Source organism: Dipodomys merriami, unplaced genomic scaffold (genome assembly GCF_024711535.1).
Source record: "Dipodomys merriami isolate MVZ:Mamm:240054 unplaced genomic scaffold, mDipMer1.0.p SCAF_11, whole genome shotgun sequence".
Taxonomy (NCBI): Eukaryota; Metazoa; Chordata; class Mammalia; order Rodentia; family Heteromyidae; genus Dipodomys; species Dipodomys merriami.
Genome location: NW_027202382.1, coordinates 44,603,542 through 44,626,119, shown reverse-complemented (window position 1 = coordinate 44,626,119; position 22,578 = coordinate 44,603,542). Strand labels below are relative to the sequence as shown.

Below are 22,578 nucleotides of genomic sequence, written 5' to 3'. Positions count from 1 at the left end.
CGCGATAAATACTACCCTTAAGACTTGCAATGAGCATTTACTTACAAGCAGTTAGAGCCCGTAGCTCTTGGTACTGCCTAGGGCTGTGTGGCACATTAATTCCCATTAGTTCCCCGGGTGCCGTGTGGGTGTGAGTGGGGGGGGGCGAGGCCTCGTACCACATTTGTATTGCACCGTAAATGAGGCGCTTTGGTCACACCACAGAGCCCATGGGCGGGGACCCAGCAGCTAGCACCCCGGGGGGCTCCTGTCTCCCAGCCAGTGCCCCTCCTGGCCGAAGCAAAAAGAAAACGACTCGAGGAGACCCCGGGCTGAGAACGATTCGTTTTATGTTCGCAGGCGCCGTGCGCCCCCCCCTTCCCCCGGGTCCGGGGTGGGGGGTGCAGGGGGTGCGGTGTCCCGGGGTGGGGGTGCAGGGGGTGCCGTGTCCCGGGGTGGGGGGCGCAGGGGGTGCAGGGGGTGCCGTGTCCCGGGGTGGGGGGTGCAGGGGGTGCCGTGTCCCTGGCCGCCCCCTCCCCCGTGTTCTGGGTCAGGTGTGGAGGGGCTCCGGGCTCGGCAGCGCCGTCCGGGGGTCAAGGCTGCCGGCGGGGCCGTGTTTGCCGAAGGCCCGGCTGACGCACGCGCGGCCCGCAGGGTCACAGCCCGGCCCCGGCCGCCCGGTGGCGCCGGGGGAGCGGCGGCGGCGGCGGGCTCAGTACGGGTAGGGGGAGACGGCGATGAGCAGCACGAAGAGGCTCTGGCGGCGCGGCGCGGCGGCGCGCACCGTGAGCCGGTGGAGGCCGGGCCGGGTGAGCGCGCGCCGGGTGTAGACGGCGCCCTGGCCCGGGCGCAGCGGGCGCAGGGCGAAGGGGCTGCGCGGGTCGGGCTGCAGCACGCGGAGCTCCGTGCGGTTGGCGGGGACCCCGGCCTCGGAGAAGGCGGCCAGGCGGGCCACGTCGTGCCGCGCGCGCACGCCCAGCGGCAGCGGCAGCAGCCGGTACTGCAGCGTGGACGCGCCCTGGGCGCTGCAGTCCTGCGAGCAGCGGCGGAAGCAGGTCCTGCACGCACGCACGGACGGACAGACGGACGAGACACAGACAGATGGAGCCCCGGGGCCGGAGTGGGGGGGCAGCGCCACCCCATCAGACCTCGCCTGCGCCCCGCAGAGCCCCGCACTGTCCCGGCCCCCACCGTGCGCTCAGAGCCCCCTCCCCCAGTTCCTCCTGGGGAAACTGAGTCATCCACTGTGTCTGCAGTGCGGGGGTGGAGTTCCAAGACTCGAGTTCAGCCTTGCCCAGCCCTCCCTCCCTTTCTCTCCCCCCCCCCCTTCTCCAGACTGTAAAATTCAGTTAAGCCCCCAGGCCCGCTGGGAAAGACTTCCAGTGGCCACAGAAGCTCTGCCGGGCCTGGGGTTAGGGACATCTCTGGTTGGGGTGTGTGGGCATGCACATGTGTGTGCAAGCTCGTTTGTTCCCCTCTGAGCCCCAGTGCTCCATGCACAGCTACCCGCACCCCCCTCCACCAGGGAAGGCGGCGTCAGGGGCGCTGGACCCCGGCGTGGCACAAGGCTGTCCCCCCAACCCCCAGGCCCAGGGGTGGTGACCCGTGGCCTCCTGGAGCCCTGGGAGGCCTTGGGGTGGGGGAGGGGGTCCCGCTGGCCAGCACAGCCCCTGGCAGACAATGTGCCACCCCTGGCTCCCGTCCTGTCCAGCTGGGCCCTTACCCGGGGCTGGGGCCCTGCCGGTAGGTGGTGGGGCACGGCGTGTCCACACACTGGAAGCCGCCCCGGGTGTTGAAGCACATCTGGCCCGGCCCGCACTCCACGCGGTCCTCCTCGCACTCGTTGATGTCTGGCCAGGGTGTTGGACCCCCGGGAACCAGGAAGGGAAGGCAGGGGTGAAGGAGCAGGGGCTAGAGGACCAGCCACGGGGCAGCCCCTCCCATCCCCCTGGGGCCTGGCGGGAGTTGGGAGAAGAGTATAGAGTGGGGCCATCCACTGAGCCCCATGGCAGAGGGAGGGGGAGACAGGAAGGGCACCCAGCCGACGGGGCCCTCTGCGTCTGCGCCTACAGCTCCAGCCTGTACCCCGTGTGCATCGGGAAAAGTAGACCCGACATGGGGGTTGGAGGACATTAAGCCTGCCACCATGGGCTGGGAAGGTGGCTCAGTGGTAGAGCGCTTGCCTTGCATGCATGAGGCCCTGGGTTTGATTCCTCAGCACCACAGAAGCAGAAAAAGCCGGAAGTGGCGCTGTGGCTCAAGTGGTAGAGTGCTAGCCTTGAGCTGAAGAGCTGAGGGACAGCACCCAGGCCCAGAGTTCAGGCCCCATGACCATCACCACTACCACCAACAAAAAAGATTGCCACCAGCCGCCCAACTGGCTCACACCTGTAAGCCTAGCTATTCAGGAGGCTGAGGTCTGAGGAGAGTGGTTTGAAGTCCCAGCTGGGGCAGGAAAGTTCATGAAACTCTTATCTCCAGTTAACCAGCAAAAAGCCAGAAGTGGAACTGTGGCCCAAGTGGCAGAGTGCCAGCCTTGAGCATAAAAAAGATCAGGGACAGTGCCTAAGCCCTGAGTTCAAGCCTAGTTCACACCCACACCCACACCCACACCCCCACACCCCCCCCACACACAGAGCCAGCAACTGCCACTGTGCCCATCTTCTCAGGCCTCACTCCAGCCATCTGCAGGGGTGCAGTGTGACTGTGCGACCCTCTAGAAGGTTGAGGCTCAGAGAGATAGAGGAAGTTCCCTAGAGACCCACAGCAGAGCTAGACTGGCCCTGAGGCTCTTGCGTGGCCTGTGGGCCACACCTAGCTGGGGTCTGGGGGGTGCTGGGCACCGCTCACCCTGGCAGGTCTTCCCGCTGGGGAGGAGGCGGTAGCCGGAGGGACAGAGGCACCGGTAGCTGCCTTCGGTGTTGCGGCAGGCGTGCTGGCACAGGCTCCGCACTCGGCACTCATCGAGGTCTGGCCCGGGCAGGGAGGGGGGCAGAGACACACTGAGTCACACACACGCCTGCCCACGGGCTCTGGGGCAGGCCAGAAAGTCCCTGCCGGGAGCCGCCTGCTCGCCAGCCTGCCGCACTCAGCCCCTGCTCCACAAGTCCCCGAGCCTGGGGTTGGAAGGCCTCACCTTGTATGACCTGGGGCTCCAGGCAGCCCCCCTCCCCCCCACAGCCCTGGAGCCAGGCAGGCTGCCTCTGCTTTGCCCCTCTGTCACCCTGTGCGGCTTTAAGCTCCAGGAGCTCTCCTGACCCTAAGTCTGTGTTCCTGCCAGTCCCTCTTCACTCCAGCATCACTATCTGGAACATTCTGGCCCTCCCTGTTTTACTCCGAGTACCTGCACAGCCAAGGCCGAGCACCTCCATGGAGGAAGCAGGCACCCCACGCTGGCCTGTGAGCCCCGAGCCCAAGGCTCAGGGGCGAGCGAAGGTGGGGTGATCTGCCTTACCTGTGCAGATGCCGTTCTGCCTGATGAAGCCAGGGGGGCACCAGGCCCGGCCTGGGCTGCTCAGGGCTCCCTGACCTGGCCGGAGGGAGAGCCAGGCATGGTAGGCGCCGCCTGGGGCTGGGGCTCGAGGCCGCAGCCAGGGCACCAAGGGCCCCCGATGGCTGACGGTGGTCACGTTCTGCTCGCTCTGCTCCAGCGGGACGCAGGCCTTGCCATCCCACAGCAGAGCCTGGCCCGGCGGGCACAGACAGCGGTACCCGCCCTGGAGGTTGTAGCACTGGTAGGCGCAGGGCCTGGGCAGCTGCAAACACTCGTTGATATCTGCGGAGGGGAAGGGGCAGGGGGCGGCGGTGGCTCAGAGTTGTTTTTTGTTGTTTTGTTTTGTTTTTGGTACCAATCCTGGAGCTTGAACTCAGGACCTGGACACTGTCCCTGAGCTTTTTTGCTGAAGGTTAGTACTCTACCATTTGAGCCACAGCTCCATTTCTGACTTTTCAGTGGTGAATTGAAGCATCTCATGGGCTTTCGTGCCCAGGCTTTGAACTGTGATCCTTAGATCTCAGCCTCCTGAATAGCTGGGATTATAGGGGTGAGCCACCAGTACCCAGCTTCAGGGTCCTCTCTCTCTCTGTGATAGGTGAGGGGGTCAGTACTGGGGTTTGAACTCAGGCCCTCAAACTCTTACTTGGCTTTTTCTGCTCCAGGTTGGGGCCTGGACTCTGGGCCTGGGTGCTGTCCCTCAGCTCTTCAGCTCAAGGCTCTACCACTTGAGCCACAGTGCCACTTCCAGCTTTTTTCTTTTTGCTTATGTGGTGCTGAGGAATCGAGCCCAGGGCCTCAGGCATGCAAGGCAAGTGCTCTACCACTGAGACACCTTCCCAGCCCGAGATTTTTTTTTTTCTGGGCTGGTTTTGAACCATGCTCCTCAGCTCTCTACCTCTGGAGTCACCAGTGCCTGACTAGCTCAGAGTTCCTGCAGCCGGGCCATGCCAGCCTTTCCAGCCTGTGCCTCCCGGGAAGCCAGCGCCTCACACAACACAGGGTTGCTCCAGGCTGGCCTGCGGGGGGCGGGGGGCCCTCTTCACCAGCCTTCCCTCAGACCCCAGCTCCATACTCTGAGACCCACTTTCCCCTGCTGGGCCATTACACCAGGTTCCTGGGTGCCCAGTCCTGGGCCCCTGGCATTGATCAGGCCATTTTCACCCTCCTCCTTGCTTCTCCAAGGCCCGCTGAGTGACCCCTCGGGGCTGGGTTCGGGTACAGCAGAGATGGGGTCTTGGTGAGCACAGCTGGTCTCTGTTGCCACTGTGGTTATTTTCAGCACTCATGGTTGCCATGAATACCCCTGCCCCGAGCCAGGGCTGCTGACCAGGGTCCTGGGCGGCCCCATACCTAGGCAGGGCAGGCCTGGGCCCTGGAGACGGTACCCCCGGGGGCAGCTGCAATGGTGGCTGCCTGCAGTGTTCTCACAGAGCTGGCTGGAGTGACACTCGTCCAACTGTTCCAAGCATTCATCCACATCTGGGGAGGTAGGTGTGGTCAGGGCGGGGCTTTCCCCAGGGCCCTCCCCTTCTATATCTGAGGAGGTGGGTGTGGGCAGGATGGGGCTTTCTACAGAGCCCCTCCACCTGGGGCATGTACCACCCCCTCCACACCCGGGCCTCATCCACTGTTCCTGCCAACTAGCTCTTGTCCACCCCCCAGCTTGAGAGCCATGGAGGAGGATTGGCTTCTGAGTTCAAGGCCACCGAGCTTCCCTCCTTGGCCTGTCCCCAAGGAGCCAGGAGGCCTTGCCATCCTGACACTACAGGATGCTAGGTCAGGAGGATCCTAACGGTCATCCACCCAGCGGTGGCACCTAGGGTTCAGCCTCAGGTCAGCTGATCCACAGCGACAGCTGGGTGTCCCAAGGCTGGGCCCTGACCCGGGGCAGGGGGAGGAGGGGAGGGGCAGCAGAGGTGGCTTCTGTTTGCTCACCCTGACCTGGGGTTTCCCTTTTCATGAGCAGATGACCCAAGGCACAGAAAGGAAAGCCCCTGTCACCTTCACAGCTGGCCCCGTCAGCCGCCACCCGGAAGCCAGACCCACAGTCGGGGAGGCAGTGGTAGGAGCCGAGCAGGTTCACGCAGCGCTGGTCCTCCAGGCAGAGGTGGGCCTCCCACGCACACTCGTCCACATCTGGAGGCAGAGCAGGAGGACAGCTGCGGAGCGCACGGCCCCTGCCCCTGCCCCTGCCCTGCCCCTGCCCCTGCCCCTGCCCTGCCCCTGCCCCTGCCCCTGCCCCTGCCCCTGCCCCTGCCCCTGCCCTGCCCCTGCCCCTGCCCCTGCTCTGCCCCTGCCCCTGCCCCTGCCCTGCCCCTGCCCCTGCCCCTGCCCTGCCCCTGCCCCTGCCCCTGCCCCTGCCCCTGCCCTGCCCCTGCCCTGCCCCTGCCCCTGCCCCTGCCCCTGCCCCTGCCCCTGCCCTGCCCCTGCCCCTGCCCCTGCCCTGCCCCTGCCCCTGCCCCTGCCCCTGCCCTGCCCCTGCCCCTGCCCGGCTCACCCACACGGGGTTCATCCCGGGTGAGGAGCACAGGGCCCCCCGCCCTCCTCCCCCGCTCCCCTTCCTGCCTCCTGTCTGCCATTCTGCGCTCTATGCGCAGCGCATCAAGAGACTGGAGGACCCCAGCCTGCAGCTCCAGATGATGCCTGGGCTCCCCGGCGGCCGTGGATGCCGTCAGGAGTGGAACGTTTGTCCCCTGGGTCTGGACGCCCTGCTGGGCACCCAGGCCATGTTGGAGCGCCGCCTCTCCTGGCCACTCACCCCTGCAGCTCCTGCCGTCCCAGGCCAGGGCGAAGCCTTCCGGGCAGGAGCAGGAGAAGCGGCCAGGTGCGTTGTGGCAGCTGTGGGAGCAGGGGCTGGGGACCCCGGAACACTCGTCCGTGTCTGGGCAGGGAGAGAGGCGGGGTCTGTGCTCACAGGCTGTGCATGCCAGGCTGGAGGTTTCCCTTGTTGGTGCCAGAATTGGGGTGGGAAGTGGGGGTGCTCACCCACACAAAACGTGCCCTGGGTGTCCAGCTCGAAGCCCTCTGGGCAGCCAGCGTCATTCTCCTCTGCAAGGGAAAGAAAATGGTCCTGAGGGCATGAAGCTCCCTCCCCTCCCCAGGCCACCTTGGCCTCCGTGGGCTGTGCAGGTAGTGGCCCCAGGTAGGCGTGTTCAGGCCCTGTCCTGAGCCCAGCTGGGGTCAGCGGGACACTGCACCCACGCCTGTCACAGGACATGCACACTTGTGTAAGTGTGCCCCCGGAGCCAGGCCCACTCCGGAGAAACCCTAGCAAGAAGTAGAAAGCAGGAGGCCTGGCAGCTCACGCCTGTAATCCTGGCTACTCTGGAGGCTGAGATTTGAAGATCCCAGTTTGAAGCCAGCCTGAGCCAAAAAGTTTGTGAGACTTTTATCTCTAACTAGCAAAAAGCCAGAAGTAGAACTATGGCTCAAATGGTGGAGCATCAGCCTTGAGTAAAAAATACATAAAAATAAAATAAGTCCCAGTACCAGCACCAAAAACAAAACAAAATAAAAGGGAGCTAATGGAATGTCACATGTGTAGAATTCTGTGGTGTGTGTGTGTGTGTGTGTGTGTGTGTGTGTGTGTGTGTTGGTCGTGGGGCTTGAACTCTGGGCCTGAGCACTGTCCCTCAGCTCTTCAGCTCAAGGCAAGCGCTCTACCACTTGAGCCACAGCGCCACTTCTGGTTTTCTGGTGGTTCACTGGAGATAAGAGTTTTACAGACTTTTCCTGCCTACGCTGGCTTTGAACTGCAATCCTCAGATCTCAGTCTCCTGAGTTGCTAGGATGACAGGTGTGAGCGTCTTTGTGGGCTTTAGTGGCAGTACCTGAACTGTCCCCCATCCTGGGAGGCTGGACACATCTCGTTCACGTGCAGATAGAAACAGGCCCAGGGAGGGCCAGAGCCCTGCCCCAAGGGCCCCACAGCTGGACAGCCAGGCACGTGGGATTTGAACCTGACCTCTCAGCTCTATTCTTATTCAGTGTTAGAGCCTGTGGGAATCTCACGTAATGCTGATACGCCCCAGTAGCTTTCATAGACTGAGACCTCGGGTGGGTTCAGGTGGGCCTCCAGGAGCTCCGGGGTGCCTCCTAAGTGGACCCGTGGGAATGGAGTATGGGGTGTGGCTGGACTTGAACACCAGCCTGAGGGGTGGGGGCAGGGGGCTGGGCCTCCCTTTGAGGCCCTGGGGAATGGCTCTGAGGTTTGGCCTGGAGCCAGCTGAAGAGCTGCGTCCCTATGGAGTGGGGAGTGGGGAGAGGGAGAGGCCAGCCCTTGGGTTGGGGTGGGGGAGAACAGGGGTGCAAGTCAGCCAGCTGCGTCTGGGCCCCTGGGAGCTTTTAGCCAGAGCCTGGGGGGGGTGTGCAGAGGGGGCGGCTCACCGGCTTGCAGGGCTGCGGTTAGCTGGAAGCGCAGGGCCTGGGCCTCGGGGTCGAAGGCCGAGCTGAGGCGGGAGGCCCGCAGGTGCTGCACCAGCCGTGGCTGGGGCCCGCGGGCCTGGGCGTAGCGGATGCTGTGGCTGCAGCGCAGGGCCGCGCGCTGGCCGTCGTGAAGGAAGCGCTGCGTGGCGCCCACAAACAGCCGGCCAGGGCCCGTCTGCACGTAGCGCTCCTCAAAGTCCTGCAGCACGGGGATCGGGGGCCTGGAGTGGGGACTCCAGGGGTGGGGTGAGAGGCCCCGGGGCAGGTCCCCGCTCTAATCTGCTGTCTCTGAACCCCAGTTGGGATTTATGACCATCTGCTAGTGGAACCCAAGTCCAAGGGGAGCCCTCCCTCCTCGCCATGACCATGCACCCCCGTCTGCGGGGGGGTGGAGGAGTAGGAGGGGGGTCAGGAGGGACGGGGCCCGGAGGGGGGGATGGGAAGGCCCACCTGCAGGACAAGCTCCGCCCCGGCCAGGCTCTCGGGAACAGCGCCGTGGACCGCCACATCCAGAAGCAGGAACCCGTGGGGATCCAGGCCCCGAGCCGCCTGGGTCAGCACCACCTGCTCCCCTGCAATCCAGGCCCCGCCTGCGGTCAGCTGGGGAGAGGCCCTGGGTTCAGGCCGGGCCTCCCCCGGGTGGGGGACCCCCACTCACCTGTAGCAAACTCCACATGCGACTCCTGCCAGAAGTGGCCACCTGTCAGGGAGTGGCCATTGAGGGCCGCTCCTCTCTCGCCAGCCAGCGCCCAGTAGACGGGGGAGATGGCGACCACCAGAGTCCGCAGCAGAGGTCCTGCGTACAGAGGCCAGGCTAGCACAGGCCTGGGCGTCTGTGGCCTCTACTACCTTCCAGGAAAGCTCAGCCTTGTGGCGGCCTGAAGTAGTTTATTTTTTTAGTGTTAATTTTTTTGTTGGTCGTGGGGCTTGAACTCTGGGCCTGGGCACTGTCTCTCAGCTCTTTAACTTAAGGCTAGCACTCTGTCACTTGAGCCACAGTTTTCTGATGTTTATTGGAGATAAGAGTCTCACGGACTTTCCTGCCCAGGCTGGCTTTGAACCGTGATCCTCAGATCTCAGCCTCCTGAGTAGCTAGGATGACAGGTGTGAGCCACCAGTGCCCGGCTTTGAAGTAGTTTACTTAATCAGAACCTGGGAAATGGCCAAGCCCAACCTATATTCCAACTGTGACTGTTAATATAATGAGTCTGCAAGAGAGAATGCGTGTAAGTTGTTGGCAACTCAGCTAAGTTCAGCTAATACAGAAAAAGAGCGACTGGGTTACCATGGGTCTGGGAAGCTACAGCCTGTCTGTAGAGACTGGCTGAACTGAGTTAAAAATCAACCAAGCTGGGCTGGGAAGGTGGGCTCAATGGTAGAGTGCTTGCCTTGCATGCATGAGGCCCTGGGTTTGATTCCTCAGCACCACATAAGCAGAAAAACAAAGCCAGACAGAAGTGGCGCTGTGGCTTAAGAGGTAGAGTGCTAGCCTTGAGCTGAAGAGCTGAGGGACAGCGCCCAGGCCCAGAGTTCAGGCCCCACAACCAACAACAAAAAGAAAAAGCAACCAAGCTTTCCTGACTTGCGGACAACTTCCAGAAGAGCCTGGGAGAGGAAAATTGTTCCAAACCACTGGCTTTGAAAAAAGCCAAAAAACTCTGGCTGGAAATGGAGGAGTTCCAGACCCTTCTGGAACCATCAGGGCCTTCAGCTCTTGTGTTTCTGAGCTCCTGCTGGCCCTCCATCCTGCTCACTTCAGTTTTCTCCTGGTCCGATTGTACATGCAGTGGCTTCTTGGGGGGGGGGGGGGAGTGGGGGCGGGGCTTGGGAGCGGGACAGGAAGTCGCCCGCATAGCGGTGCACGGAGGCTTGAATTGGTCCATTAGAGGCGGTTGGATCTTCTGGGGCATGGGCCTCGGGGAAGCCTGGGGGTACAGCCTTTGCCTCCCCCCGCCCCTGTCGGGCGGATGTCCACCCATGGGGAACCCCACTGACCCACATTTGCTGGGAGGTGGCTGACGCTGCTGTGGATGGTGGTGGCTCCAGAGCTCCCCTCCTGTTGGACGCTGGTGTTGAGAGTGGCCACGCCAAATTCCTGACCGTTGATCATCCCAGTCATGCTGCCCCGGCTCCCCCGGGGTTCCCCTGTGTGCAGGAGAGAACAATACTAGGACACATCCTCTCCACACTGAAGCTCAGAGAGGCAAAGTATCATGCCGGAGGACGCACAGCCAGTGGGTGATGGAGCCAAATGTGGAGTCTGCCTCTGCCATCACCTGCGTTGAAGCCCGGATGCATCAGGCCCCCAAGCTACGCGAAGGGGGCTCATCTATGACATGAAGGCGGGGTGGGGTGGGGTTCAAGGCACACAGGAGACCCACCAGACGCTATCATGCCCAGAGCCGCAGTGGCAGGGCCTGGCACATTGAAAGGACCAGGGCACGGTGCCCGGAGCTGGATGTCATGACCTCAACATCTACATTCCTCCAGAGCCTGGCTCCAGCCGCCCCGCAGCTGGCCTGGCCGCGGTGGGTTTTGTCCTGGTGTCGCCAGGCTGGCTAGGAGCAGATGCTTTTCAAGCACTAATCAAAGATCGGACGGAGGCCCAGGGGGCCTGCGCTTCCCCTCTGAGGGGCCATCTGTCTCCTCCAGGCCACTGGCATTCCAGGGGAAGAGAGACAGAAGACAGCCTGCGGCTCCGCTCGCCAGCTCTCAGGGGAAATTAGCAACAAATTGTCCATGGCCTGTCAGCGAGTAACACAAACCACGGCGCGGCCAGGATCCGAAACGGCCACACCAGGGCTTCTTAATGTCAGATTCTAGGAAGTGCGCCCATTTCCTGAGGTTGCATGAAGTCAGCTGGGCTTCTGGGATATTTCTCCTCCACATCCGGAGTCTGGGAGGGACACAGGACCATGACCCAAACCTGCTTTGCTTTCTTCCTCCTCCTCCTCCTCCTCCTCCTCTTCCTCCTCCTCCTCCTCTTCCTCCTCCTCCTCCTCCTCTTCCTTCTTTCTGTTCCTCCTCCTCCTTCTGCTCCTCCTCCTCTCTCTCCCTTTTCTTCTCTTCCCTTCATTCCTTCTTTCCTTCCTTCCTCCCTTTCCTTCTATCCTTCCTTCTCTTTCTTTTTTCTTTTTTTTTATGTGCCAGTCCCAGGGCTTGAACTCAGGGCTTCATGTACTTGCTTCCCCTCAAGGTTGGTGCTGTACCATTTGAGCCACAGCTCTGCTTCTTGTTCTTGCTTTCTCTAGGGGATGGGGAAGGACGTGGTGGCTGCAGGGGAGAAGGTGCACGCAGGACCCAGCCACCCTGGAAGGGGACACAACTGGGAGCTTAGGAGTGACAAGCCACTGTCTACTTAAGTGTTCCATCAGCCTTTTGTCCCCTGGAGGCCAGAGCCGGGACCCCGAGGCTGCTGGGGAAGGAGGCGTGAAGCTGGAAAGGAGGGCATAGGTTGATGTCAGGGGCTTTGAAGTTAGCTGGGCATTGGTGGCTCAGTGAGTCATCCTAGCTACTCAGGAGGCTGAGATCTAAAGACTGCAGTTCAAAGCCTGCTGGCCAGGAAATCTTCAATTACCCACCAGAAAATTGTAAGTGGACCTGTGGCTCAAAGAGCTAGAGCTCTAGACTTGAGTGAGTGAAAACCCGTAGAGACAGCAGCCAGGCCGTAAGTTCAAGCCCCATAACCAACAACAATAATAACAACAAAGATGTAGACTCTAGCTTGGTGCCAGTGGTTCACATCTATAATCATAGCCACTCTTAAAGGCTGAGAGGAGGATCACGGTTTTAGGCCAGTCCAGGATGAGATGAAAAAAGTTCCCATCTCACCAATAGCTGGGTGTGGTAAGGTGTGTCTGTTATCTCAGCTAGAGCTGGAACCCCCCCTTTTTTTTTGGTCAGTTTTGGGGCTTGAACTCTGGGCCTGGGTGCTGTCCCTAAGCTCTTTAGCTCAAGGCCAACACTCTATTGCTTGAGCCACATTGCCACTACCAGGTTTCTGATGGTTTATTGGAGATAAGAGTCTCACAGACTTTCCTTCTGCAGGCTGGCTTTGAACCTTGATCCTCAGATCTCAGCTTCCTTAATAGCTAGGATGACAGGCATAAGCCACCAGCGTCCAGCATCTAGAGCTAGAACCTTAAATAAGAGGATTGCTATCTACGTTGGCCAGGGCAAAAAGCAAGGCTCTCTCTCAAAAATAACCCCTGCAAAAAAGAGTGCTGAGGATGTGGCTCAAGTGGTAGAGTACCTGACTTAGCAAATGCCACCGCCAGAAATTAATCAAACAAACAAGTATCACTGTGGAACCAGTTTGAGAATTACAGAACGTTACCCAAGGCAGAAAGCAAAATGGCAGGGTACAAAGACAACCTGCAAATTTGATTTGGATTATAAAAAGGGTATATCTCTTCACACTTAGAGAAATAAAAATTGGAATAATATACTCTCAAATAATTATCTAAGCTATTTATGCTAATTGAATTATGGGAGAAAATCACTTCTATCGCTTTAGAGTTCTATAGTATCTGGCCTTTCGCTAAGTAGCATACAGGAAGGGAGTAGGATCGGGGAACAGATGTGGAGAAGAGTTCTGACACTGTTATGTGTGTGGGTAGATTGGTGATGTCTGCTGGGACAGATGTGGAGAAGGGTTCTGGTGCTATGCATGTGGGTAGATTGGTGATGTCTGCTAGAACAGATGTAGATAAGGGTTCTGGTACTGTGTGTGGGTAGACTGATGATGTCTACTGAGACAGATGTGGAGAAGGGTCTGGTGCTGTGTATGTGGGTAGATTGGTAATGCCTGCTGGGACAGATGTGGAGAAGGATCTGGCGCCGTGTGTGTGTGTGTGGGGGGGGTAGATTGGTGATGCCTGCTGGGACAGATGTGGAGAAGGGTCTGGCGCCCTGTGTGTGGGTAGATTGGTGATGTCTGCTGGGACAGATGTGGAGAAGGGTCTGGCGCCCTGTGTGTGGGTAGATTGGTGATGTCTGCTGGGACAGATGTGGAGAAGGGTCTGGCGCCCTGTGTGTGGGTAGATTGGTGATGTCTGCTGGGACAGATGTGGAGAAGGGTCTGGCGCTGTGGGGGCAGGGAGAGCCCATACCTCTCACGACCAGGAGCGCCTGGGCTGTGGCAGAGCCCAGGAGGTTGTGAGCGACACATTCGTATGTGCCCGCGTCCCCAGCCTGGGTGCGCTCCAGCCACAGGCTCCCATCCGACAGCATCTGGAGCCGCGGGCCGGCCTGCAGGGGTCGACCTGCCCTCAGCCACTCGATGGTGGGCGCCGGCTCGCCGGTGGCCTGGCACTGCAGCACCACGTCCTCCCCGGATCTCACAGTCACATCCTGGGGCTCCATTTGGAATACTGGGGCACCTGTGGGAGGCCCGGGCAGCACTTAACGATCATCTAATTCTGTTTGCCTATTCCCATGCATTCGGACATAGCAGGACCCCGAAGGCAGAGAAAGGCAACGTCACAGCCAGCTACAGGCCTGCAGAGCGCCTTTAGGCAATGGTTCTTATAAAAATACTGCTGTGAGCCAGCCCCGTGCCTCATGCCTGTAATACTAGCTACTCAGGAGGCTGAGATCTGAGGATCTCGGCTCAAAGCCAGCCTGGACAGGAAAGTCTGTGAGACTCTTATCTCCAATAAACCACTAGAAAACCGGAAGTGGGGCTGTAGCTCAAGCAGTAGAGTGCTTGCCTTGAGCTGAAGAGCACAGAGACAGCGCCCAAGCCCAGAGTTCAAGCCCCACAACCATCACCACCAACAACAAAAAATACTTCTGTGTGCGTGTAAGGATGTTTTGTTTTGTGACGGGCTGCTTGCACCTCAGTGTTCCGGTACGATCACACCACTGGGTGATGGTACAGCGGTCTAAGGTCTTGTGCGCGCATGGGATATTTCCATGACACGTCACCACAACCCGCTCCTCAGAACACATCCCCAGCACGCACGGACGCACGACCATGACTGCATTGCACACAGGTGTCTGTACCGCGCCGTCCCACCATTGCTACCCCTGCCTGCCAGGAAGCAGTCTTTTTTTTTTTTTTTGCGGGGTGGGGGTGGGGGGATATCATATTCCACTGCTGGGGATGACTGAGATCTGCTACACCAAGCTTGGATTCCAGGACAAATTGGTTGTTCATAAAGATGAAGTGCCGCCTCCTCTAAAGTGTGTGTGTGTGCGTGTGTGTGTGTGTGTGTGTGTGTGTGTGTGTGTGTGTGTGTGTGTCCTGCAGCACACTTGGAGCCTGGGCTCTGCCCCATAGCTTTTTCACTCAATGCTGGCACTCTACAAATTGAGTCACAACTCTACTCCCAGTTTTATTTTTGCTGGTTAAACGATGATAAGAGTCTCATGGACTTTCCAGCCGGGGCTGGCTTTGACACTGTGTGTATGTGTGTGTGTGTGTGGGGGAAGATTGGTGATGTCTGTCAGGACAGATGTGGAGAAGGAAGGGTTCTGGTGCTATGTGTGTGTGGGTAGATTGGTGATGTCTGTCAGGACAGATGTGGAGAAGGGTCTGGTGCTGTGTGTGTGAAGTAGATTGGTGATGTCTGCCGGGACAGATGTGGAGAAGGGTCTGGGTACAGGGAGAGCCCATACCTCTCATGACCAGGAACGCCTGGGCTGTGGCAGAGCCTGGGAGGTTGTATGTGCCTCAGATCTCAGCCTCCTGAGTAGCGAGGATGCAGATGGGAGCCACCTGGCTCAGAGAGTGTTTCTGAGGTTTGAGTCATCAGCACCTCTAGGCCTGGTGCTCTGGTTTCTGGGAGTTTGGGAACCCAACTCTGAGTCTCACCCTACATGTCCTAGACTTTACTATGGGTTTCAAATAAAGATTTGTTACCAGCCAGAGCAGCCTGAGGGCCGCTGTCCCCGTCCCGCTGTGGACAGGAGCCCAGGGATGGGGAGGGTGTTGGACTCACTCTGGAGCACAAGGGTCAGCACCTTCTTCACACTGCCCACCTCGTTCTCTGCCAGGCACTGGTACTGTCCCGCGTCCTCCAGCTGCAGGTGGCACGGGGGGGGGGGGAGCGCTCAGGGAGGAGGAGGGGCAGCCTGGAGCAGCGGGGCGTGGAGGGACAACCAGACCAAGACCCATCTCACTGAGACAGAGTGCGGAGGGCCTCGGGGCATGACTCTGAACCTGGTGTCTCCTTCTGTTAAGATGGGGGTGCTGCTGCCTGCCCACTCTGCCCTTGCTCATCATATCTTAGGGGGCGTTACTGACTCACACAGGTCCCACTCCGGCCGTCTCAGGATTTCTCACTGCTAACCTATGAGCGCATAAGCCCTACTGACTGCCCTGGCTAGGCTGGCACCACCTTTACCCTCTGCGGTCTACCAAGCACCTCCTGCCCCCTCATAAAACTTAGGGTGACCTCCTGCCCGTGATGCAACTCGCCTGCCCCTCCCTCACCCCACACTCACTGGGGCCCATGATTATGAGCAGAGGGCTGTTCCCCACGACCCCGCCCAGTGCCAGGCCCACCCGCCTTGCCTCTGCTCTGCGGATGGTCAGTGAGCCGTTCTGGAGCCCGAAACGGAGCCGGCTGCTGGGCAGTGGAAGGCCATCTTTGGTCCACTGGATGTCGGGTGCCGGGTCTCCGCGGACCTCGCAGTCCAGCCGGATGCTGCCCCCTACAGGCTCCACCAGGTAGGAGAAGGCCTCGCCTTGCAGGACAGGAGCTTCTGCAAGGGGTGGCATGAAAGGTGCCGTCAGGAGAGAGGCTCCCTTGAGGTTCAACCTCCATAAATCCATTCCCGAAGGCCACCCAGGGTCCAGGGGCCTCCAGAGGCTCCTGCCAGAGCAGCATGGCTGCCTTATGGGTCATGAGCACAGGGAACTGAGCTGACGTAGTTGAAGCTGGTTGGTGATTGATTAGTGATGCCTGAGACGGGAGCAGGGTGGAAGGTGATGCAGTGTGTGTGTGTACGCGCGCGCATGCACACATGCCTGTGCGTACATGTATGTGCATATATGCACAGCATTAGTTCTCACAGATCTCACTAGCTGCAACAGTACCTGCGGGGTACCTGGGAAGGTAGGGAAATTTGGGACGGGTATACAGGTGTGTGTATGTGTGTGTGTGCACGAGCGTGCGTGTGGTGCATGACAATCTCATAGACTGTTGGATGCCCTGTGTTGGATCTTGCCCTTCCTGATGCTGAGGTGAAATCCAGGGAGAGCTATGACTGTCTCGGTGGTCTGGATGGCTCTTTTGCTCCTTCAAACACTACCCATCCGGTGGCTGAGCAGAAGTCTCACCCTGGGGGGCTGGTTTATGGAAGTGGGTGTGGACACTGGTCCTTGGGTTTTACAAAGTGTCCCAGGGGACAACTGGGGTGGCAAGCCACTCAGCAGAGCACGGGGCTGCAGTTTCGTGGCACAGCAATACATTGGGCTACACGGCCTCGCGGGACAGGCCCCGCAGGCTCCTGCCTACCCTTCACGTGGACGAAGCTGACTGTCTGCACACGGCCCACTCTGTTCTCAGCCCAGCACGTGTAGGCCCCGCTGTCCTCCCTGCTGATGGCCGCCCGCTTCAGGGTGCTGCCCCCATCCTGCTCAGACACGCCCTCTGTGGTGGACAAAAGAGATTTCCCAGGGCTGAGTCCAGGACTAGGGTTTCTGGACCCTCACTGAGAACTTGGTACCCAGCAGTGCTTAAACAAGGTCCTGGACTCAGGCATGAGGGGTGGTCTCCATGGGTGGTGGGCTGACTGCGTCAACCTGTTCCCGGGAGTTACAGGCCATAGAAATGGGGTTAGGAATCTGCCTAGGCTGGTGGCTCAGGCCTGTCATCCTAGCTACTCAGGAGGCTGAGATCTGAGGATCATGGTTCAAAGCTAGCCTGGACAGGAAAATCCACAAGACTCTTACCTCCACTTAACCAGCTTTTTATTTATTTAATTAAATTAATTAATTAATTAATTTTGGGTCTGGTTGTGGGGCCTGAACTCTGGGCCTGGGCGCTGTCCCTCAGCTCTTCAGCTCAAGGCTAGCGCTCTATCACTTGAGCCACAGCACCACTTCCGGCTTATTTCTTTTTGCTTATGTGGTGCTGAGGAATCGAACCCAGGGCCTTATGCATGCAAGGCAAGCACTCTTTTTTTTGGGGGGGGGGGTCCGGTCGTGGGCCTGAACTCTGGGCCTGGGCGCTGTCCCTCAGCTCTTCAGCTCAAGGCTAGTGCTCTACCACTTGAGCCACAGCGCCACTTCCAGCTTTTTTCTTTTTTTTTATGTGGTGCTGAGGAATCGAACCCAGGGCCTCAGGCTTGCAAGGCAAGCGCACTACCATTGAGCCACTTTCCCAGCCCAAGGCAAGCACTCTTCCACTGAGCCACCTTCCCAGCCCTTGTTTTTTTTTTTTTTTTTTTAAAGCTGAAAGTAGCTTAAATGATAGAGCACCAGACTTGAGTGAAAAAGCCAAGTGAGGGTATAAAGCCAGAATCAAGCCCCAGTACTGGCAGAAAGAAACTAAAACAAAATCTGCCTGGAACCTGGTTTGACGATGAGTTTGGCAGAGGTCACGGCGGGTCTCTGAGGTAGATGAGGGACCTGCTCAGGTTTCCTGCTCCATGGAGGCAGGAGGTCTGGCGCAGGGGGCACAGATGTGGCCTGGGGCTAGGACTGGCTGGCGTTACATTCTTTTTTTTTTTTTTTTTTTTTTGTCGGTTGTGGGGCTTGAACTCTAGGCTTGGGCGCTCTCTCAGCTCTTCAGCTCAAGGCCAGGGCCCTACCACTTGAGCCACAGTGCCACTTCCAGTTTATTGGAGGTAAGAGTCTCATGGACTTTCCTGCCCCCGCTGGCTTTGAACCACCTGATCCTCAGATCTCAGCCTCCTGAGTAGCTAGGATGACAGGTGTGAGCCACCGGGCGCCTGGATCAAACGTTGTATTCTTTTATTTTGGCCAATCCAGGGTCTTGTACTGTGGGCCTGGGGACTGTTCCTGAGCTCTTTTTGCTCAAGGCTAGCACTCTACCATTTGAGCCATGGCACCCCTTCCAACTTTCTCTGTGATTAATTAGAGCTAAGAGTCTCACGGACTTTCCTGCCGGGGCTGGCTTCAAACTACGATCCTCAGATCTCAGCCTCCTGAGTAGCTGGGATGACAGGCGTGAGCCACCAGCGCCCGGCTGGTGCTGCATTCTAAAGTAGGAAACTATCGTCTGCAGTGGAGGCAAGCGGCAGCAGGCACTGATTGAGCACCTACTGTCTTCCGGGGTGTGCCTGTCCCACCAGACCTGTGACCGGCTGGTCGTTGCGGGTCCAGCCGATGCGGGGCGTTGGGCTGCCCCGAGCCGCACAACGAAGCCACAGCTGGTCCCCAAGGCGCAGGCTGCGGTCTCCGGGCAGCGTGGTGAAGACAGGCAGCGCCAGGATGGTGAGGTGCACGCGGCGGCGGGCCCGGCCCACGGCGTTCTCGGCCGTGCAGGTGTAGGTGCCTGCGTCCTGGCCCTGGGGGCAGGGGGGGAGGCAGAGAGAGGCATCAGCCTGAGATCCACTCCGCACGGTCCCCGGGGTCCAGCGCCCGGCCACGGCCACCCCGCCAGCGCACGAGCGCTTCCCGTCATTGCGATTCGGCCGCCGCTTTGCCACCCAAGCCCTGCCGCGGGGCAGGATGGTACCAGGCAGGCCCGTGTTCTGATCGCCGCCGTGTGTTAGGCCTGATCCGCCCTGCTTTTGGTACAGACAGGATCTGAGCCAAGTTTTGGGGTGCATCAGAGCAGGGCCAGCATGCTCCCCGCTGCATGGCCGGGCCCAGTGGGGCAGAGTCTGAAGCCTGGGGGACTCCCGCTCATGTGTGAGTCCTGCCCGTGTTCGTCACCACGCAGCTCCCTAGCTATCGGGAGAGCAGCTTTCTGTGATGACAGAATCTGCTCGGCCCGGGGCTGGCGGCTGGCACCTGTAATCCTGGGTACCCGGGAGGCTATGATCTGAGGATGGAGCTTCAAAGCCAGCCCAGTGAGGAAAGCCCAAAGGATTCCGATCTTCAATCAACCAGCAAAAAGCTGGAAGTAGGGGTGTGACTCGAGGGTAGGGTGCCAGCCTTGAGTGAAAAAGCCAAGCTGGAGTGGGAGGTCTGGAGTTCAAGCCCTCACATTGGGGGAAATTTGGGGAGAAAGGGATCAGGGGTCCCATCGATCCCAGCCCTGGCTCAGTAACTCCCTGACCACAGGACATTCGGTACTGAGGTTGAGGTGGAGGACGATGGGGTGGCCCGCCCAGCACATGTCCAGGTTCAATTCTTTTTTGGTTTTTGGTCAGTAGTGGGGCTTGAACTCTGGGCCTGGGTGGCTGTCCCTCAGCTCTTCAGCTCAAGGTGAGTGCTCTACCACTTGAGCCACAGCGCCACTTCCGGTTTTCTGAGTCATTTATTGGAGATAAAAGTCTCATGGACTTTCCTGCCCAGGCTGGCTTTGAACCGTGATCCTCATATCTCAGCCTCCTGAGTAGCTAGGATGACAGGCGTGATGCTCAAGGCTAGTTCTCTACCACTTGAAACAAAGCCCCCACTTCCAGCTTTTTGGTAGTTAATTGGAGATAAGAGTCTCACAGACTTTCCTTTGAACCTCAGTCCTCAGATCTGAGCCTCCTGGGCAGCTAGGGTTACAGCTGTGAATCACCGGCCCCCGGAAAGTTCAAATCTGACTCCGGCCTGTTGGCTAGTGAGTGAGTCGGGACAGCGGCCCGGGCTTCCCCTGGCGGCTGCTCCTGGGCCGCTCACCTCCGAGTTCTTCACCAGCAGCTCCCCGGAGGGCTGGATGGAGAACCTGCCCTCAGCCCCCGCCACGGGCTGGCCATCTTTCTCCCAGGTGATGTCGGGATCGGGGTTGCCCCTGGCCGTGCAGGGCAGGAGCGCGTGGGAGCCCTCGGCGGTGGACAGGTCCGGGAGGCCGCTGTCGATCACGGGGGGGACTGTGGGGAGGGGAGAAGGTCCCAGCGGAGGCTGCGGTGGGGCGGCCCTTCCCTGTGCTCCTGTCCCACTCTCCTTGGCCTCCTCGCCCCTCCCCGGCCAGCTGTCCCGCAGCTGCCCTGCCCTGTCACTGCAGGGCTCTGAGCCGGGTGCAGCTGTGCCAGGGCGGCTGGTGCACCTGCCCATGTGTGCAAGCATGCACACAAACACACACGGCCCATGTGGGCACAGACTCTGCATGTGTGGCCGCTTCTGGGACCAACAGCAGAGCCGTCACGGAGCCCGCACGTGCCCCTCACTCTGGGAGCTCCACGGTGGCAGCGTGGATCACGGGCGGTGCGTGGAGGTCACGGCTGGTGCACTTGGTGTAGGGCTTGTCTGGGACGAGCGCCAAGCACCACAGGGGAGGGGACACAGAGCTCCCTGCGCCTCCCGGTTCACAGCCACGTCTGACCTCCACCCCGCACAGCAACAGCCATGCGGGACCCCCCGCCAAGCAGGGCCGCGGTACGCTGGGCACTGTGAGCGTGCCAGGCCCTGTCAGTGTCACGGGGACGTGGCAGTGACTAAGGGAGAAGCCTGTGCAGAGGGACACGCCTCAGGGCTGCCTCCAGGCGCCGCTGCTCAGGCTCAGGAAGCTGACAGCTAAGGATCACGGTTCAAAGCCAGCCTGGGGAGGAGAGTCCAGGAGACTCTTACCTCCCATGAACCACCAAAAAGCCACAAGTGGAGGTGTGGTTCAAGTGGTAGAGCCCCAGCCTTGAGCAAAAAAAATGCTGAGTGACAGCACTTAGCCCCAGGTCCAAGCCCCAGTACTGACACACTCATGCATACGTGCACATGTACACACATGCATACGTGCACACACGCGCATACATGCACACACACGCATACGTGCACATGTACACACATGCATATGTGCACACATACACATGCATACACACATATACGCACACACACACGCACACGTGCACACACGCATACATGCACACGTACACACGTGCATACCTGCACACACACAGAGGACAAAAAGAAATGATTACTGTCACCAAATCCTAATGAAAGACGGAGGCCGGACCAGTGTCCCCGGAGGGGCCAGACCAGGCTGGGGAGGGGGTGTCCACACAGCCAGGCTGCCGGCAGGAGGAGAGATCTTCCGGAACCATCTGTGTTGGCCCTGCCCAGGCTCACCTAGCACCCGCAGCCGCGTCTTCCCCACTGCGCTGCCCACGCTGTTCTGGGCGACGCATAAGTAGTTCCCAGCATGTTCCGGGCTGGCGTGGACGATCCGCAGGTGTCCGCTGGGCAGGACCTGGGTGCCCGCGCCTGGGTGGGGAGGGGAGTCTGGGGCCGGGCGGCGGGGGCGCGCAGCAGCCCCGACTCTCAGAGGGAGCCAGGGGGGGGGAGGCTCTGCAGGGGGGCCCCTGAGGGTGCTGTGAATCTCGGGGGGCCCGCTCCCCTCCCCTCCCCGGGGGCCTCACCTGCCGGGATGCTCAGCCCCTCTTTCTGCCAGGAGATGGTGGGCGGGGGCGCCCCCACGGCCTCGCAGGGCAGCAGTACCTCCCGCGCCTCCACCGCCTCCACCACGCTGGGCAGCGGCTTCACCACGGGAGAGGCTGGAGGCAGAGGGCACCGGAGTCCTGCGGCCTTCCCCCCACCAGCCGCTCCGCGGGACGTCCCCAAGGGCCTCCGCCAGGGAATCAGAGCAGGGGAGGCCGGGCAGGAGAGGCTGGGCCCTTCCCTCCGTTCCCAGCCCCACCCACCACCAGGTCTCCATCTGCCCCCCTCCCCCCTCCCTCAGGTGCGCCCCCTCCCTTCCCCCCCCCAGGATCTCACCTTGCACAGTGAGGGCCACATGTTTGCGCGCCACGCCGGCAGAGTTGTTTGCGGTGCAGGTGTAGCGGCCAGTGTGGATGGGGAGGGCATGCTCGATCTGCAGCGCTCCTGTGGGGGGGGGCACGGGTGCTGAGGGGACGGGGGGGGGGGGGGCGGTGGAGGAGGTGGCGGGGCTCCCGGGAAAGCATGGGAACCTGAGTTCTGCCTGAAAGCACAACCAGGGGAAAGTCCCTTCTACTCTCTGGGCCTCAGTTTCTCCATGTGGACAAGATCAAATTAGAGGAGGTGGCCTGTGGCGCCCCCCAGGCTCCACAGACCCAGAATCCCAGGCCCCAGAGCTCTGCCCTCTGCATTGCTCACCTCCTCCAGGAAGCCCCCCCAGATTTCCACCTCCTCTGCTCTCTGAGCAACAGTGAGCACCCCCTCAGCCTCTCAGCCTCCAGGGCGCATTCTGACCTTTGAGCAGAGAGCTTTCTAGTGTCTTCTGGGGGCCTGTGGGTGGGTCTGGGGAAGGGAAGGCTACCGGCCTCGGGGCAGGCCATGGTTATGATCTGCCTTGTACAGTGGGCTTGGCTATGGCCACATATTGGAAGAAACGTTTCTACCGCCGCTAAGGAGTCTGCAAACCACACGGCTGTCCAGCATCCCGGATGCTAAAAGATTTCACCAACTTACAAACATACATTTGATTTCGAGGCTCTGCATAAAGTCACTAACCTTTCTTTTAACAAAGACATTTCAAAAGACCACCACCTTGGCCACATGAGCCATCGCGGCTCACAGTTATAATCCTAGCTACTTGGGAGGCAGAGATCAGGAGGATTGTAGTCTGAGGCCAGCCCGGGAAAAACAGCAAGACTCTCAAAAATAACCAGAGCAGTCAAGCACCAGCGGCTCCTGT

At 60.0% G+C, this 22,578-nt stretch overlaps 1 protein-coding gene across 1 annotated transcript in view; it reads right to left on the bottom strand.

Annotated features, from left to right (window-relative positions):
* Positions 1–312: 312 nt before the first annotated feature.
* Positions 313–22,578, bottom strand: part of Hmcn2 (hemicentin 2) — a 116,246-nt gene continuing 93,980 nt past the window's right edge. The window contains exons 78-98 of the mRNA XM_070005148.1: positions 21,678–21,785; positions 21,323–21,457; positions 21,033–21,167; positions 19,653–19,843; positions 18,169–18,382; positions 16,366–16,500; positions 15,420–15,610; positions 14,845–14,926; positions 13,012–13,281; positions 9,896–10,045; positions 8,559–8,696; positions 8,351–8,472; positions 7,862–8,099; positions 6,461–6,523; positions 6,234–6,356; positions 5,477–5,611; positions 4,826–4,954; positions 3,434–3,754; positions 2,830–2,949; positions 1,703–1,829; positions 313–1,037 (exon numbers count right to left, since the gene is read on the bottom strand). Coding sequence (XP_069861249.1) covers positions 692–1,037; positions 1,703–1,829; positions 2,830–2,949; positions 3,434–3,754; positions 4,826–4,954; positions 5,477–5,611; positions 6,234–6,356; positions 6,461–6,523; positions 7,862–8,099; positions 8,351–8,472; positions 8,559–8,696; positions 9,896–10,045; positions 13,012–13,281; positions 14,845–14,926; positions 15,420–15,610; positions 16,366–16,500; positions 18,169–18,382; positions 19,653–19,843; positions 21,033–21,167; positions 21,323–21,457; positions 21,678–21,785 — 3,473 coding nt within the window. The 3' untranslated portion in view covers positions 313–691. The remainder of the gene's footprint in view (positions 1,038–1,702; positions 1,830–2,829; positions 2,950–3,433; positions 3,755–4,825; positions 4,955–5,476; positions 5,612–6,233; positions 6,357–6,460; positions 6,524–7,861; positions 8,100–8,350; positions 8,473–8,558; positions 8,697–9,895; positions 10,046–13,011; positions 13,282–14,844; positions 14,927–15,419; positions 15,611–16,365; positions 16,501–18,168; positions 18,383–19,652; positions 19,844–21,032; positions 21,168–21,322; positions 21,458–21,677; positions 21,786–22,578) is intronic.